Below are 14,240 nucleotides of genomic sequence, written 5' to 3' on the forward strand. Positions count from 1 at the left end.
GATGACCATGACAGAAATCCAGTGCTGCTAATAGTTGAAAGCCACTTTTTAAAGAGAAAACTCAGAGAATACTGAAACATATTTTAAAGATAATGATTAATTCACTTCTAGTTAGGCCAAATGTTTTGAACGTTTATGTTGAAGCAAAAAAGGTTATAAAGTCACTGCACACATAGTTCACATTAACAATTTGAATAAATTGCTGATTTTGCTGATTTCTTCATATAATTCTTAGAAAACACATTGACATCGAATGTAGCTTCATGTTAAATAGAAAAACTCCACGGTTCACCATTTCCATGAACCAATAAAGGAGAGAACGAAATATGATCGTTCACCGCGATTCTTTCTCATCTCATCCTTGATTGCTGATTGGCGGAAACCTGCAGCGACTTTGACGTCCGTCACGAGACTCTGTATAAATACAGAGGAGCGTGGCTTCCGTCACAGGACGGGGACCAAAGCCTCAGGCAGTTCTTGCTTCAACAGTGTTTGGACAGAACCTCTTTTTTTGCCGACCCAAACGGACTCCAGAGCCATTTATACCCTGCTGCTAATTAAACACTACTAGAGTAGTCGACGTAAAGCTTTATTTCTCTCAGGGTTTTGTTACAAACACAAGAAAACGCCAAACAAGATGGAATCCCAGGTGCGTCAGAACTACCACCGCGACTGCGAGGCCGCCATTAACAGGATGGTCAAAATGGAGCTGTTTGCCTCCTACACCTACACCTCTATGGTAAGACAACTATTTCCACTGCCTTTGCTTCATTAGTCTGCCTTCAACTATGTACCCGCTTCAACTATGAACCACCTCGTCAAATAAAATGCTACATCTCTCTGAGGTTCAGGTTTCCTCTTTCACAATGAAAAGAATGGAGACCCACTAGGTGAAGTTAGCTGACCAGAATATAGCCTGTGTTTAATTTTAGTCAGTGTTACACTTAGTGTTGATGTGTATGGTGTGTTATTGGAACACTTTTTATAAATACTGAATGCAACATTTACCAGCCAAATACTGGATGATTCTGTGTTTTCTGGGAGGAAACTCAGCTGAGGTTCTTACCAGACTCTCATTACTCAACTTAGCTTGATCAAAGCTGCTGCTTCACCACATGATGGGAATCCAGGTGTTTCATGAACTACTTTCTCGTTCAACAGGCTTATTACTTCTGCCGCGACGACGTGGCCCTGCCGGGCTTCTCCCACTTCTTCAAGGAGAACAGTGAGGAGGAGAGGGAGCACGCCGAGAAGCTGCTGTCCTTCCAGAACAAAAGAGGAGGCCGCATCTTCCTCCAGGATGTCAAGGTAACAACAGCTAATGCTAACAAGAGACACGCAGCAGCCATTTTGATGTTTAAAATACAACTTAAATCTAATGTACTGCAATACAATAAACTATAAATGTTTTCCATTTTACAGAAACCACAGAAGGATGTGTGGGGCAGTGGCTGGAAGCCATGCAGTGTGCTCTGCAGCTGGAGAAAAATGTCAACAAGGCTCTGCTGGATCTGCACAAACTGGCCTCTGATCATGTTGATCCTCATGTAAGTTAAGTCATATTTTTGCTTCATTGACCCTTGATGTGTGTGAATCTAACACACTATTCTGTTTCAGCTGTGCAACTTCCTGGAGTCCCACTACCTGAACGAGCAGGTGGAGGCCATCAAGAAGCTCGGTGACCACATCACCAACCTGACCCGCATAGACGCCCACAACAACAAGATGGCGGAGTACCTGTTTGACAAGCACACCCTGGGAGGCAAAAGCTAAATGCCCAGAAGGGAACATGGAGTAGAAGTGTGTGTAACAAAGGCTTCAGGCTAAATTTGTCTGCTCCAGAGTTGATCAAGCATTTCATTGAGTTATTCGGTTTGTGAAGTTGTAGAGTTGAGTGTCTTTATCCAGAAGTGTAATAAGTAGTTGGTCAAAGTGTAACTTCTGATTCACTGAATAAACATTTTGAGCTGGAGTTCTGTGGTCTGACTGGTTTATAATTTGAGGCCCTTGTGGCTCCAAAACGGGTAAATTCAAAGGGATGTCCCGGTTAAAAGTGAAGCAGTAAAATGTTGAAATGTTTTGGAACCAACAAGTTCCAAAAGAACTAACAGAACATCTAAAGGGAAATGAAATGGCACCTAAACAGGATTATGAATCTTAAAAACCACCTGGCATTTTTCCTGAAAGATGTGCTTCAATGAGAAGCAAGAGATTTAATACACAAACATGAGCTGAAGTACTTTAAAGCAAAACATTTGTGAAGAACCTTGAGAAAATCTTATTTTAACCAAAATTACATTACAATAAAAAATATGAAAAGCATTCAGAAAAAAATATCTGCTTTATTAACTGTGTACAAACTATTTTATTACTAACTACCTGCATGGTTTTTATGAATTTCTGTAAGGTTTTTTTTTTTTGTTACATCGGTTGAGTTGCTTGGGAGTTTTGTTGTTGCATGGCGCCATCTGGTGGAGAACATCTGCACGACATTTTGAAGACAATTTATTTAGTTGTGTAACTTAAAGGTAAAATCAATTAGATGTTAAAATGGAGTCAACTCTCAAATATATCTTTAAACAGATGATCTCTAACTGCGTGTTTCTTCACTTGACGAAATGGCGATGATTTTTAAAAATGTCTACTTTTTGTAAAAAATAAAATAAACAATAATTTTCAATTAATCTTAATTATTTGCAAATCAAATCTTTGAAAATCCAACGCTATAAAGCATTTTCTAAAATTGTCATATAATCCTGCCTGAAATTGAGACATTTGTTGTGGAGTTCATATCATTGTTGATCCTATTTTTAGCATGAAGTTGGATAATTCTGCCTCTACCTCTTATCAGAGGGGTGAAAACTTTAATTAAGATTGCCCTGTTCTGCCCCAGGGGCCGAGTTCATCTGACAGATCTGCTGGGCCTGTCCGGTATGGAGAGAGATAGAGGTTCATGCAAAAGGAAGTAATTGTTTAAAAAGATGAATCCCTTTTTATGAAAACCACCTATTCATCTGTAAATATACCATAAAATGCAATAGTTCAATAAGCTGGTTGGACTCTCTGGTCCAATTCTCTGCTGGTTTTAATCATACTAAAGGAACAGGGTTTTTTTCTACTTTCAATATGGAACTTTTCATTGGAAATCACATGAGAGGTACAAAAAGATTAAATCCAGAAACCCTTCCTATTTAATATCTACCATAACTATGAAGATGATACACAGCAAATCAATGTGGATGGATAACAGTCAGGCAGTAGGGTGTAATTTAGCCTCAGTGTATTAATATTAATATTATTTTACCACAAACCTTCATGAATTTCATCGAGTTTTTAAATGAAACCAAAACAAAGCAATGCAAAATTATGGAGTGGAAGGAAAATGGTTCATTGTTTTCTTGCACATATTTCTTTTTTTTAAATCAAAAGTCAATAATGTTGGTGTAGATTTTTCAAAAAGCTTCCTTCACTTTGATGACCATGACAGAAATCCAGTGCTGCTAATAGTTGAAAGCCACTTTTTAAAGAGAAACTCAGAGAATACTGAAACATATTTTAAAGATAATGATTAATTCACTTCTAGTTAGGCCAAATGTTTTGAACGTTTATGTTGAAGCAAAAAAGGTTATAAAGTCACTGCACACATAGTTCACATTAACAATTTGAATAAATTGCTGATTTGCTGATTTCTTCATATAATTCTTAGAAAACACATTGACATCGAATGTAGCTTCATGTTAAATAGAAAAAACTCCACGGTTCACCATTTCCATGAACCAATAAAGGAGAGAACGAAATATGATCGTTCACCGCGATTCTTTCTCATCTCATCCTTGATTGCTGATTGGCGGAAACCTGCAGCGACTTTGACGTCCGTCACGAGACTCTGTATAAATACAGAGGAGCGTGGCTTCCGTCACAGGACGGGGACCAAAGCCTTAGGCAGTTCTTGCTTCAACAGTGTTTGGACAGAACCTCTTTTTTGCCGACCCAAACGGACTCCAGAGCCATTTATACCCTGCTGCTAATTAAACACTACTAGAGTAGTCGACGTAAAGCTTTATTTCTCTCAGGGTTTTGTTACAAACACAAGAAAACGCCAAACAAGATGGAATCCAGGTGCGTCAGAACTACCACCGCGACTGCGAGGCCGCCATTAACAGGATGGTCAAAATGGAGCTGTTTGCCTCCTACACCTACACCTCTATGGTAAGACAACTATTTCCACTGCCTTTGCTTCATTAGTCTGCCTTCAACTATGTACCCGCTTCAACTATGAACCACCTCGTCAAATAAAATGCTGCATCTCTCTGAGGTTCAGGTTTCCTTTCACAATGAAAAGAATGGAGACCCACTAGGTGAAGTTAGCTGACCAGAATATAGCCTGTGTTTAATTTTAGTCAGTGTTACACTTAGTGTTGATGTGTATGGTGTGTTATTGGAACACTTTTTATAAATACTGAATGCAACATTTACCAGCCAAATACTGGATGATTCTGTGTTTTCTGGGAGGAAACTCAGCTGAGGTTCTTACCAGACTCTCATTACTCAACTTGGCTTGACCAAAGCTGCTGCTTCACCACATGATGGGAATCCAGGTGTTTCATGAACTACTTTCTCGTTCAACAGGCTTATTACTTCTGCCGTGACGACGTGGCCCTGCCGGGCTTCTCCCACTTCTTCAAGGAGAACAGTGAGGAGGAGAGGGAGCACGCCGAGAAGCTGCTGTCCTTCCAGAACAAAAGAGGAGGCCGCATCTTCCTCCAGGATGTCAAGGTAACAACAGCTAATGCTAACAAGAGACATGCAGCAGCCATTTTGATGTTTAAATGCAACTTAAATCAATGTACTGCAATACAATAAAACTATAAATGTTTTCCATTTTACAGAAACACAGAAGGATGTGTGGGGCAGTGGCTGGAAGCCATGCAGTGTGCTCTGCAGCTGGAGAAAAATGTCAACAAGGCTCTGCTGGATCTGCACAAACTGGCCTCTGATCATGTTGATCCTCATGTAAGTTAAGTCATATTTTTGCTTCATTGACCCTTGATGTGTGTGAATCTAACACACTATTCTGTTTCAGCTGTGCAACTTCCTGGAGTCCCACTACCTGAACGAGCAGGTGGAGGCCATCAAGAAGCTCGGTGACCACATCACCAACCTGACCCGCATAGACGCCCACAACAACAAGATGGCGGAGTACCTGTTGACAAGCACACCCTGGAGGCAAAAGCTAAATGCCCAGAAGGGAACATGGAGTAGAAGTGTGTGTAACAAAGGCTTCAGGCTAAATTTGTCTGCTCCAGAGTTGATCAAGCATTTCATTGAGTTATTCGGTTTGTGAAGTTGTAGAGTTGAGTGTCTTTATCCAGAAGTGTAATAAGTAGTTGGTCAAAGTGTAACTTCTGATTCACTGAATAAACATTTTGAGCTGGAGTTCTGTGGTCTGACTGGTTTATAATTTGAGGCCCTTGTGGCTCCAAAACGGGTAAATTCAAAGGGATGTCCCGGTTAAAAGTGAAGCAGTAAAATGTTGAACAATGTTTTGGAACCAACAAGTTTCCAAAAGAACTAACAGAACATCTAAAGGGAAATGAAATGGCACCTAAACAGGATTATGAATCTTAAAAACCACCTGGCATTTTTCCTGGAAGATGTGCTTCAATGAGAAGCAAGAGATTTAATACACAAACATGAGCTGAAGTCCTTTTTTTATTATGAGGTTTTGACATCAAATTCAAGATATGCAAAAATATATGAACAAGATATGTAGACTTTAAAAAAAAAACAACTGAACATAAGTTGTACAGTACACATAAATAAACCTTCTCGAATAAAATCCAGAGGAGAAAAAAAAGGGGAAGGAATTAAGAAAAGTGTACGTCAATGGATATTAATGAGAGCTGAAGTACTTTCAAGCAAAACCTTTAGATAGTTAAGAAACTTGAGGAAAATCTTGGAATTTTAACAAAAATTATTGGAAAATGTATGAAATGTATTAATAAAAGAAATATCTGCTTTACTAACAATGTACATAAAAATTATTTGATAACTAATTTCCTGCATGGTTTTCTGAATTTCTTTGACAGCTGATTTTTTTTGTTAAATCTTTTCTGAGTTGCTTGGAGTGGAAACAATCTGCACGACATTTTGAACACGGTTCATTTCATCAGTTGTGTAACTTAAAGGTAAAATCAATTAGATGTTAAAATAAAATGAACTCTCAAATACATCTTTAAGCTGATGACCTCTAAATTAATGTTTTTTTTCTTCACTTGACTAAATGGTGATGATTTAAAAAATGGGTACTTTTTTGTCATAAAATTATTTTGGATTAATCTTAATGATTTGCAATCAAACCTTTGAAGATCCAACGCTACAATGTATTTTCTAAAATTGTCATGTAATCCTGCCAGAAATTGAAACATTATCTGTGGAGTTCATATGGTTGTTGATCCTATTTTTAGCATAAAGTTGGGTAATTCTGCCTCTACCTCTTATCTGAGGGGTGAAAACTTGAATCAAGATCTGCCCTGTTCTGCCCCAGGGGGCCGAGTTCATCTGACAGTTGTGTCGGGTTGGGGGACTGTCCGGTATGGAGAGAGATAGAGGTTCATGCAAAAGGAGGTAATTGTTTCAAAAAGATGAATCCCTTTTTATGAAAACCATCTGGAAAACATATTCATCTGTAAATATGCCATAAAATGCAATACTTCAATAAGCTGGTTGTACTCTCTGGTCCAATTCTCTGTTGGTTTTAATCATACCAAAGGAACAGAAATTTTTACTTCTTTCAATATGAAACTTTTCTTTGGAAATCACATGAGAGGTACAAAAAGATTAAATCCAGAAACCCTTCCTATTTAATATCTACCATAACTATGAAGATGATACACAGCAAATCAATGTGGATGGATAACAGTCAGGCAGTAGGGTGTAATTTAGCCTCAGTTTATTAATATTAATATTATTTTACCACAAACTTGAATGAATTTCATCGAGTTTTTAAATGATAAACCAAAACAAAGCAATGCAAAATTATGGAGTGGAAGGAAAATGGTTCATTGTTTTCTTGCACATATTTCTTTTTTTTAAATCAAAAGTCAATAATGTTGGTGTAGATTTTCAAAAAGCTTCCTTCACTTTGATGACCATGACAGAAATCCAGTGCTGCTAATAGTTGAAAGCCACTTTTTAAAGAGAAAAACTCAGAGAACACTGAAACATATTTTAAAGATAATGATTAATTAATTCAAAATTTGGCCAAATGTTTTGAATGTTTATGTTGAAGCAAAAAAGGTTATAAAGTCATTGCACACATAGTTCACTTTAACAATTTGAATGAATTGCTGATTTAGCTGATTTCTTCATATAATTCTTAGAAAACACATTGACATCGAATGTAGCTTCATGTTAAATAGAGAAACTCCACGGTTCACCATTTCCATGAACCAATAAAGGAGAGAACGAAATATGATCGTTCACCGCGATTCTGCTCATCTCATCCTTGATTGCTGATTGGCGGAAACCTGCAGCGACTTTGACGTCCGTCACGAGATTCTGTATAAATACAGAGGAGCGTCGCTTCCGTCACAGGACGGGGACCAAAGCCTTAGACAGTTCTTGCCTCAACAGTGTTTGGACGGAACTTCCTTTTGTCCCACCCAAACGGACTCCAGAGCCATTTAAACCCTGCTGCTAATTAAACACTACTAGAGTAGTCGACATAAAGCTTTATTTCTCTCAGGGTTTTGTTACAAACACAAGAAAACGCCAAACAAGATGGAATCCCAGGTGCGTCAGAACTACCACCGCGACTGCGAGGCCGCCATTAACAGGATGGTCAAAATGGAGCTGTTGCCTCCTACACCTACACCTCTATGGTAAGACAACTATTTCCACTGCCTTTGCTTCATTAGTCTGCCTTCAACTATGTAGCCGCTTCACCTATGAACCACCTCGTCAAATAAAATGCTGCATCTCTGAGGTTCAGGTTTCCTCTTTCACAATGAAAAGAATGGAGACCACTAGGTGAAGTTAGCTGACCAGAATATAGCCTGTGTTTTAATTTTAGTCAGTGTTACACTTAGTGTTGATGTGTATGGTGTGTTATTGGAACATTTATATAAATACTGAATGCAACATTTACCAGCCAAATACTGATGATTCTGTGTTTCTGGGAGGAAACTCAGCTGAGCTTCTACCAGACTCTCATTACTCAACTTGGCTTGACCAACGCTCCTGCTTCACCACATGATGGGAATCCAGGTGTTTCATGAACTACTTTCTCGTTCAACAGGCTTATTACTTCTGCCGTGACGACGTGGCCCTGCCGGGCTTCTCCCACTTCTTCAAGGAGAACAGTGAGGAGGAGAGGGAGCACGCCGAGAAGCTGCTGTCCTTCCAGAACAAAAGAGGAGGCCGCATCTTCCTCCAGGATGTCAAGGTAACAACAGCTAATGCTAACAAGAGACACGCAGCAGCCATTTTGATGTTTAAAATACAACTTAAATCTAATGTACTACAATACAATGAAACTATAAATGTTTTCCATTTTACAGAAACCAGAGAAGGATGAGTGGGGCAGTGGGCTGGAAGCCATGCAGTGTGCTCTGCAGCTGGAGAAAAATGTCAACAAGGCTCTGCTGGATCTGCACAAACTGGCCTCTGATCATGTTGATCCTCATGTAAGTTAAGTCATATTTTGCTTCATTGACCCTTGATGTGTGTGAATCTAACACACTATTCTGTTTCAGCTGTGCGACTTCCTGGAGTCCCACTACCTGAACGAGCAGGTGGAGGCCATCAAGAAGCTCGGTGACCACATCACCAACCTGACCCGCATGACGCCCACAACAACAAGATGGCGGAGTACCTGTTTGACAAGCACACCCTGGGAGGCAAAAGCTAAATGCCCAGAAGGGAACATGGAGTAGAAGTGTGTGTAACAAAGGCTTCAGGCTAAATTTGTCTACTCCAGAGTTGATCAAGCATTTCATTGAGCTAATCAGTTTGTGAAGTTGTAGAGTTGAGTGTCTTTATCCAGAAGTGTAATAAGTAGTTGGTCAAAGTGTAACTTCTGATAAACTGAATAAACATTTTGAGCTGGAGTTCTGTTGTCTGACTGGTTTATAATTTGAGGCCCTCGTGGCTCCAAAACAGGTAAATTCAAAGGGATGTCCTGGTTAAAAGTGAAGCAGTAAAAAGTTTGAAATGGTTTTGGAAACAATGTTTCCAAAAGAACTGTCAGAAGACACTAAAGGGAAATGAAATGGCACCTAAAACAGGATATGAATCTTAAAAACCACCTGGCATTTTTCCTGAAAGATGTGCTTCAATGAGAATCAAGAGATTTAATACACAAACATGAGCTGAAGTACTTTAAAGCAAAACATTTGTGAAGAACCTTGAGAAAAATCTTATTTTAACCAAAATCACATTACAATAAAAAAAATATGAAAAGCATTCAGAAAAAAAAAAACAGCTTTATTAACTGTGTACAAACTATTTTATTACTAACTACCTGCATGGTTGTTATGAATTTCTGTAAGGTTTTTTTTTTTTTTTTGTTACATCGGTTGAGTTGCTTGGGAGTTTTGTTGTTGCATGGCGCCATCTGGTGGAGAACATCTGCACGACATTTTGAAGACAATTTATTTAGTGTGTAACTTAAAGGTAAAATCAATTAGATGTTAAAATGGAGTCAACTCTCAAAATATATCTTTAACAGATGATCTCTAACTGCGTGTTTTTCTTCACTGATGAAATGGCGATGATTTTTAAAAAATGTTTACTTTTTGTAAAAAAAAAAATAAACAATAATTTTCAATTAATATTAATTATTTGCAAATCAAATCTTTGAAAATCCAACGCTATAAAGCATTTTCTAAAATTGTCATATAATCTTGCCTGAAATTGAGACATTATCTGTGGAGTTCATATCATTGTTGATCCTATTTTTAGCATGAAGTTGGAAATTTGCCTCTACCTCTTATCAGAGGGGTGAAAACTTGAATTTAAGATCTGCCCTGTTCTGCCCCAGGGGGCGAGTTCATCTTGACAGATCTGCTGGGCCTGTCCGGTATGGAGAGAGATAGAGGTTCATGCAAAAGGAAGTAATTGTTTAAAAAGATGAATCCCTTTTTATGAAAACCAACAGGAAAATAAATTCATCTGTAAATATGCCATAAAATGCAATACTTCAATAAGCTGGTTGGATTCTCTGGTCCAATTCTCTGCTGGTTTTAATATACTAAAGTAACAGGGTTTTTTCTACTTTTCAATATGAAACTTTCATTGGAAATCACATGAGAGGTACAAAAAGATTAAATCCAGAAACCTTCCTATTTAATATCTACCATAACTATGAAGATGATACACAGCAAATCAATGTGGATGGATAACAGTCAGGCAGTAGGGTGTAATTTAGCCTCAGTGTATTAATATTAATATTATTTTACCACAAACCTTCATGAATTTCATCGAGTTTTTAAATGATAAACCAAAACAAAGCAATGCAAAATCATGGAGTGGAAGGAAAATGGTTCATTGTTTTCTTACAGATATTTCTTTTTTTTTTTTTTAATCAAAAATCAATAATGTTGGTGTGGATTTTCAACAGCTTCCTTCACTTTGATGACCATGACAGAAATCCAGTGCTGCTAATAGTTGAAAGCCACTTTTTAAAGAGAAAGCTGAGAGAACACTGAAACATATTTTAAAGATAATGATTAATTCACTTCTAATTAGGCCAAATGTTTTGAATGTTTATGTTGAAGCAAAAAAGGTTATAAAGTCACTGCACACATAGTTCACTTTAACAATATGAATAAATTGCTGATTTTGCTGATTTCTTCATATAATTCTTAGAAAACACATTGACATCGAATGTAGCTTCATGTTAAATAGAGAAACTCCACGGTTCACCATTTCCATGAACCAATAAAGGAGAGAACGAAATATGATCGTTCACCGCGATTCTTTCTCATCTCATCCTTGATTGCTGATTGGCGGAAACCTGCAACGACTTTGACGTCCGTCACGAGACTCTGTATAAATACAGAGGAGCGTCACCTCCGTCACAGGACGGGGACCAAAGCCTTAGACAGTTCTTGCTTCAACAGTGTTTGGACAGAACCTCTTTTTTTGCCGACCCAAACGGACTCCAGAGCCATTTAAACCCTGCTGCTAATTAAACACTACTAGAGTAGTCGACTTAAAGCTTTATTTCTGTCAGGGTTTTGTTACAAACACAAGAAAACGCCAAACAAGATGGAATCCCAGGTGCGTCAGAACTACCACCGCGACTGCGAGGCCGCCATTAACAGGATGGTCAACATGGAGCTGTTTGCCTCCTACACCTACACCTCTATGGTAAGACAACTATTTCCACTGCCTTTGCTTCATTAGTCTGCCTTCAACTATGTACCGCTTCACCTATGAACCACCTCGTCAAATAAAATGCTGCATCTCTGAGGTTCAGGTTTCCTCTTTCACAATGAAAAGAATGGAGACCCACTAGGTGAAGTTAGCTGACCAGAATATAGCCTGTGTTTAATTTTAGTCAGTGTTACACTTAGTGTTGATGTGTATGGTGTGTTATTGGAACATTTTATAAATACTGAATGCAACATTTACCAGCCAAATACTGGATGATTCTGTGTTTTCTGGGAGGAAACTCGGCTGAGCTTCTTACCAGACTCTCATTACTCAACTTGGCTTGACCAAAGCTGCTGCTTCACCACATGATGGGAATCCAGGTGTTTCATGAACTACTTTCTTGTTCAACAGGCTTATTACTTCTGCCGTGACGACGTGGCCCTGCCGGGCTTCTCCCACTTCTTCAAGGAGAACAGTGAGGAGGAGAGGGAGCACGCCGAGAAGCTGCTGTCCTTCCAGAACAAAAGAGGAGGCCGCATCTTCCTCCAGGATGTCAAGGTAACAACAGCTAATGCTAACAAGAGACACGCAGCAGGCATTTTGATGTTTAAAATGCAACTTAAATCTAATGTACTGCAATACAATAAAACTATAAATGTTTTCCATTTTACAGAAACCACAGAAGGATGAGTGGGGCAGTGGACTGGAAGCCATGCAGTGTGCTCTGCAGCTGGAGAAAAATGTCAACAAGGCTCTGCTGGATCTGCACAAACTGGCCTCTGATCATGTTGATCCTCATGTAAGTTAAGTCATATTTTTGCTTCATTGACCCTTGATGTGTGTGAATCTAACACACTATTCTGTTTCAGCTGTGCGACTTCCTGGAGTCCCACTACCTGAACGAGCAGGTGGAGGCCATCAAGAAGCTCGGTGACCACATCACCAACCTGACCCACATGGACGCCCACAACAACAAGATGGCGGAGTACCTGTTTGACAAGCACACCCTGGGAGGCAAAAGCTAAATGCCCAGAAGGGAACATGGAGTAGAAGTGTGTGTAACAAAGGCTTCAGGCTAAATTTGTCTGCTCCAGAGTTTATGAAGCATTTCATTGAGTTATTCGGTTTGTGAAGTTGTAGAGTTGAGTGTCTTTATCCAGAAGTGTAATAAGTAGTTGGTCAAAGTGTAACTTCAGATTCTCTGAATAAACATTTTGAGCTGGAGTTCTGTGGTCTGACTGGTTTATAATTTGAGGCCCTTGTGGCTCCAAAACAGGTAAATTCAAAGGGATGTCCTGGTTAAAAGTGAAGCAGTAAAATGTTGAACAATGTTTTGGAACCAACAAGTTTCCAAAAGAACTAACAGAACACCTAAAGGGAAATGAAACGGCACCTAAAAAGGTTAATGAATCTTAAAAACCACCTGCTTTTTTCCCTTAAGATCTGGTCCAATGAGAAGCAAGAGATTTAACACACAAACCTGAGCTGAAGTACTTTAAAGGAAAACATTTAGCTATTGTCAGATGTGAGAAACATCTTGGAATTTTAAGCAATTCCAATAAAACAAAAATTATGAAAAGCATTAAGCAAGTGAAATATATCTGCTTTACCAACTGTATACATAACATGAACACTATTTGATTATCACTTTCTGCATGGTTTTTATGAATTTCTTTAAAAAAAGTTTTTGGTTACATTGTTTCTGCGTTGCTTTGGAGTTTTGTTGTTGCAGATCGCCATCTAGTGGAATCAATCTGCATGACATTTTGAAGACTTCATTTCATCAGTTGTGCAACTTAAAGGTAAAATCAATTAGATGTTAAAATAAAATGAGTTCTCAAATACATTTTTAAGCAGATGACATCTAACCATGTATGTTTTTTCTTCACTTGACTAAATGATCATTTAAAAAACGGATACTTTTTTATCATAAAATTATTGTTGATTAATCTTAATTTAGAATAAAATCTTTGAAGATCAAACATTACAATATATTTTTTCTAAAATTGTCATGTAATCTTCCCAGAAATTGAGACATTATCTGTGGAGTTCATATCATTGTTGATCCTATTTTTAGCATGAAGTTGGATAATTCTGCCTCTACCTCTTATCAGAGGGGTGAAAACTTTAATTAAGATCTGCCCTGTTCTGCCCCAGGGGGCCGAGTTCATCTGACAGTTGTGTCGGGTTGGGGGCCTGTCCGGTATGGAGAGAGATAGAGGTTCATGAAAAAGAAGGTAATTGTTTAAAAAGATGAATTCCTTTTTATGAAAACCACCAGGAATACATATGTATCTGTAAATATGCCATAAAATGCAATAGTTCATAAGCTGGTTGGACTCTCTGGTCCAATTCTCTGTTGGTTTTAATCATACTAAAGTAACAGGGATTTTTTCTTCTTTCAATATGAAACTTTTTATTGGAAATCACATAAGAGGTACAAAAAGATTAAATCCAGAAACCCTTCCTATTTAATATCTACCATAACTATGAAGATGATACACAGCAAATCAATGTGGATGGATAACAGTCAGGCTGTAGGGTGTAATTTAGCCTCAGTTTATGAATATTAATATTATTTTACCACAAACTTTAATGAATTTCATTGAGTTTTTAAATGATAAACCAAAACAAAGCAATGCAAAATTATGGAGTGGAAGGAAAATGGTTCATTGTTTTCTTGCACACATTTCTTTGTTTTTATCAAAAATCAATAATGTTGGTGTAGATTTTTAACAGCTTCCTTCACTTTGATGACCATGACAGAAATCCAGTGCTGCTAATAGTTGAAAGCCACTTTTTAAAGAGAAAACTCAGAGAACACTGAAACATATTTTAAAGATAATGATTAATTAATTTAA

The 14,240-nt window shown here is 38.1% G+C and overlaps 1 protein-coding gene and 3 pseudogenes across 1 annotated transcript; all 4 read left to right on the forward strand.

Moving 5' to 3' along the window:
• The first annotated feature begins 420 nt into the window (after positions 1–420).
• LOC129363202 (ferritin, middle subunit-like) lies at positions 421–1,972 on the forward strand (annotated as a pseudogene).
• On the forward strand, positions 1,790–5,262 carry LOC129363515 (ferritin, middle subunit-like; annotated as a pseudogene).
• Positions 5,263–7,679: 2,417 nt separating this feature from the next.
• Positions 7,680–9,108, forward strand: LOC129363201 (ferritin, middle subunit-like; annotated as a pseudogene).
• Positions 9,109–11,088: 1,980 nt separating this feature from the next.
• Positions 11,089–12,603, forward strand: LOC129363199 (ferritin, middle subunit-like). The gene is made up of 4 exons (XM_055035140.1): positions 11,089–11,373; positions 11,791–11,937; positions 12,053–12,178; positions 12,249–12,603. The coding sequence occupies exons 1-4, from the start codon at positions 11,272–11,274 to the stop codon at positions 12,402–12,404; spliced, it is 531 nt and encodes a 176-aa protein (XP_054891115.1). The 5' UTR covers positions 11,089–11,271; the 3' UTR covers positions 12,405–12,603.
• The last annotated feature ends 1,637 nt before the right edge of the window (positions 12,604–14,240 follow it).

This window comes from Poeciliopsis prolifica, unplaced genomic scaffold, assembly GCF_027474105.1.
Source record: "Poeciliopsis prolifica strain line A6 unplaced genomic scaffold, Auburn_PproV2 SCAFFOLD010, whole genome shotgun sequence".
Classification (NCBI taxonomy): Eukaryota; Metazoa; Chordata; class Actinopteri; order Cyprinodontiformes; family Poeciliidae; genus Poeciliopsis; species Poeciliopsis prolifica.

Excerpts from the sequence above, each read along its gene's own strand:
- LOC129363199 (XM_055035140.1), top strand. The coding sequence starts at position 11,272 with ATGGAATCCCAGGTGCGTCAGAACTACCACCGCGACTGCGAGGCCGCC. Across the intron at positions 11,938-12,052 it reads TCTTCCTCCAGGATGTCAAG|AAACCACAGAAGGATGAGTG; the intron begins GTAACAACAGCT and ends TCCATTTTACAG. Across the intron at positions 12,179-12,248 it reads CTGATCATGTTGATCCTCAT|CTGTGCGACTTCCTGGAGTC; the intron begins GTAAGTTAAGTC and ends ATTCTGTTTCAG.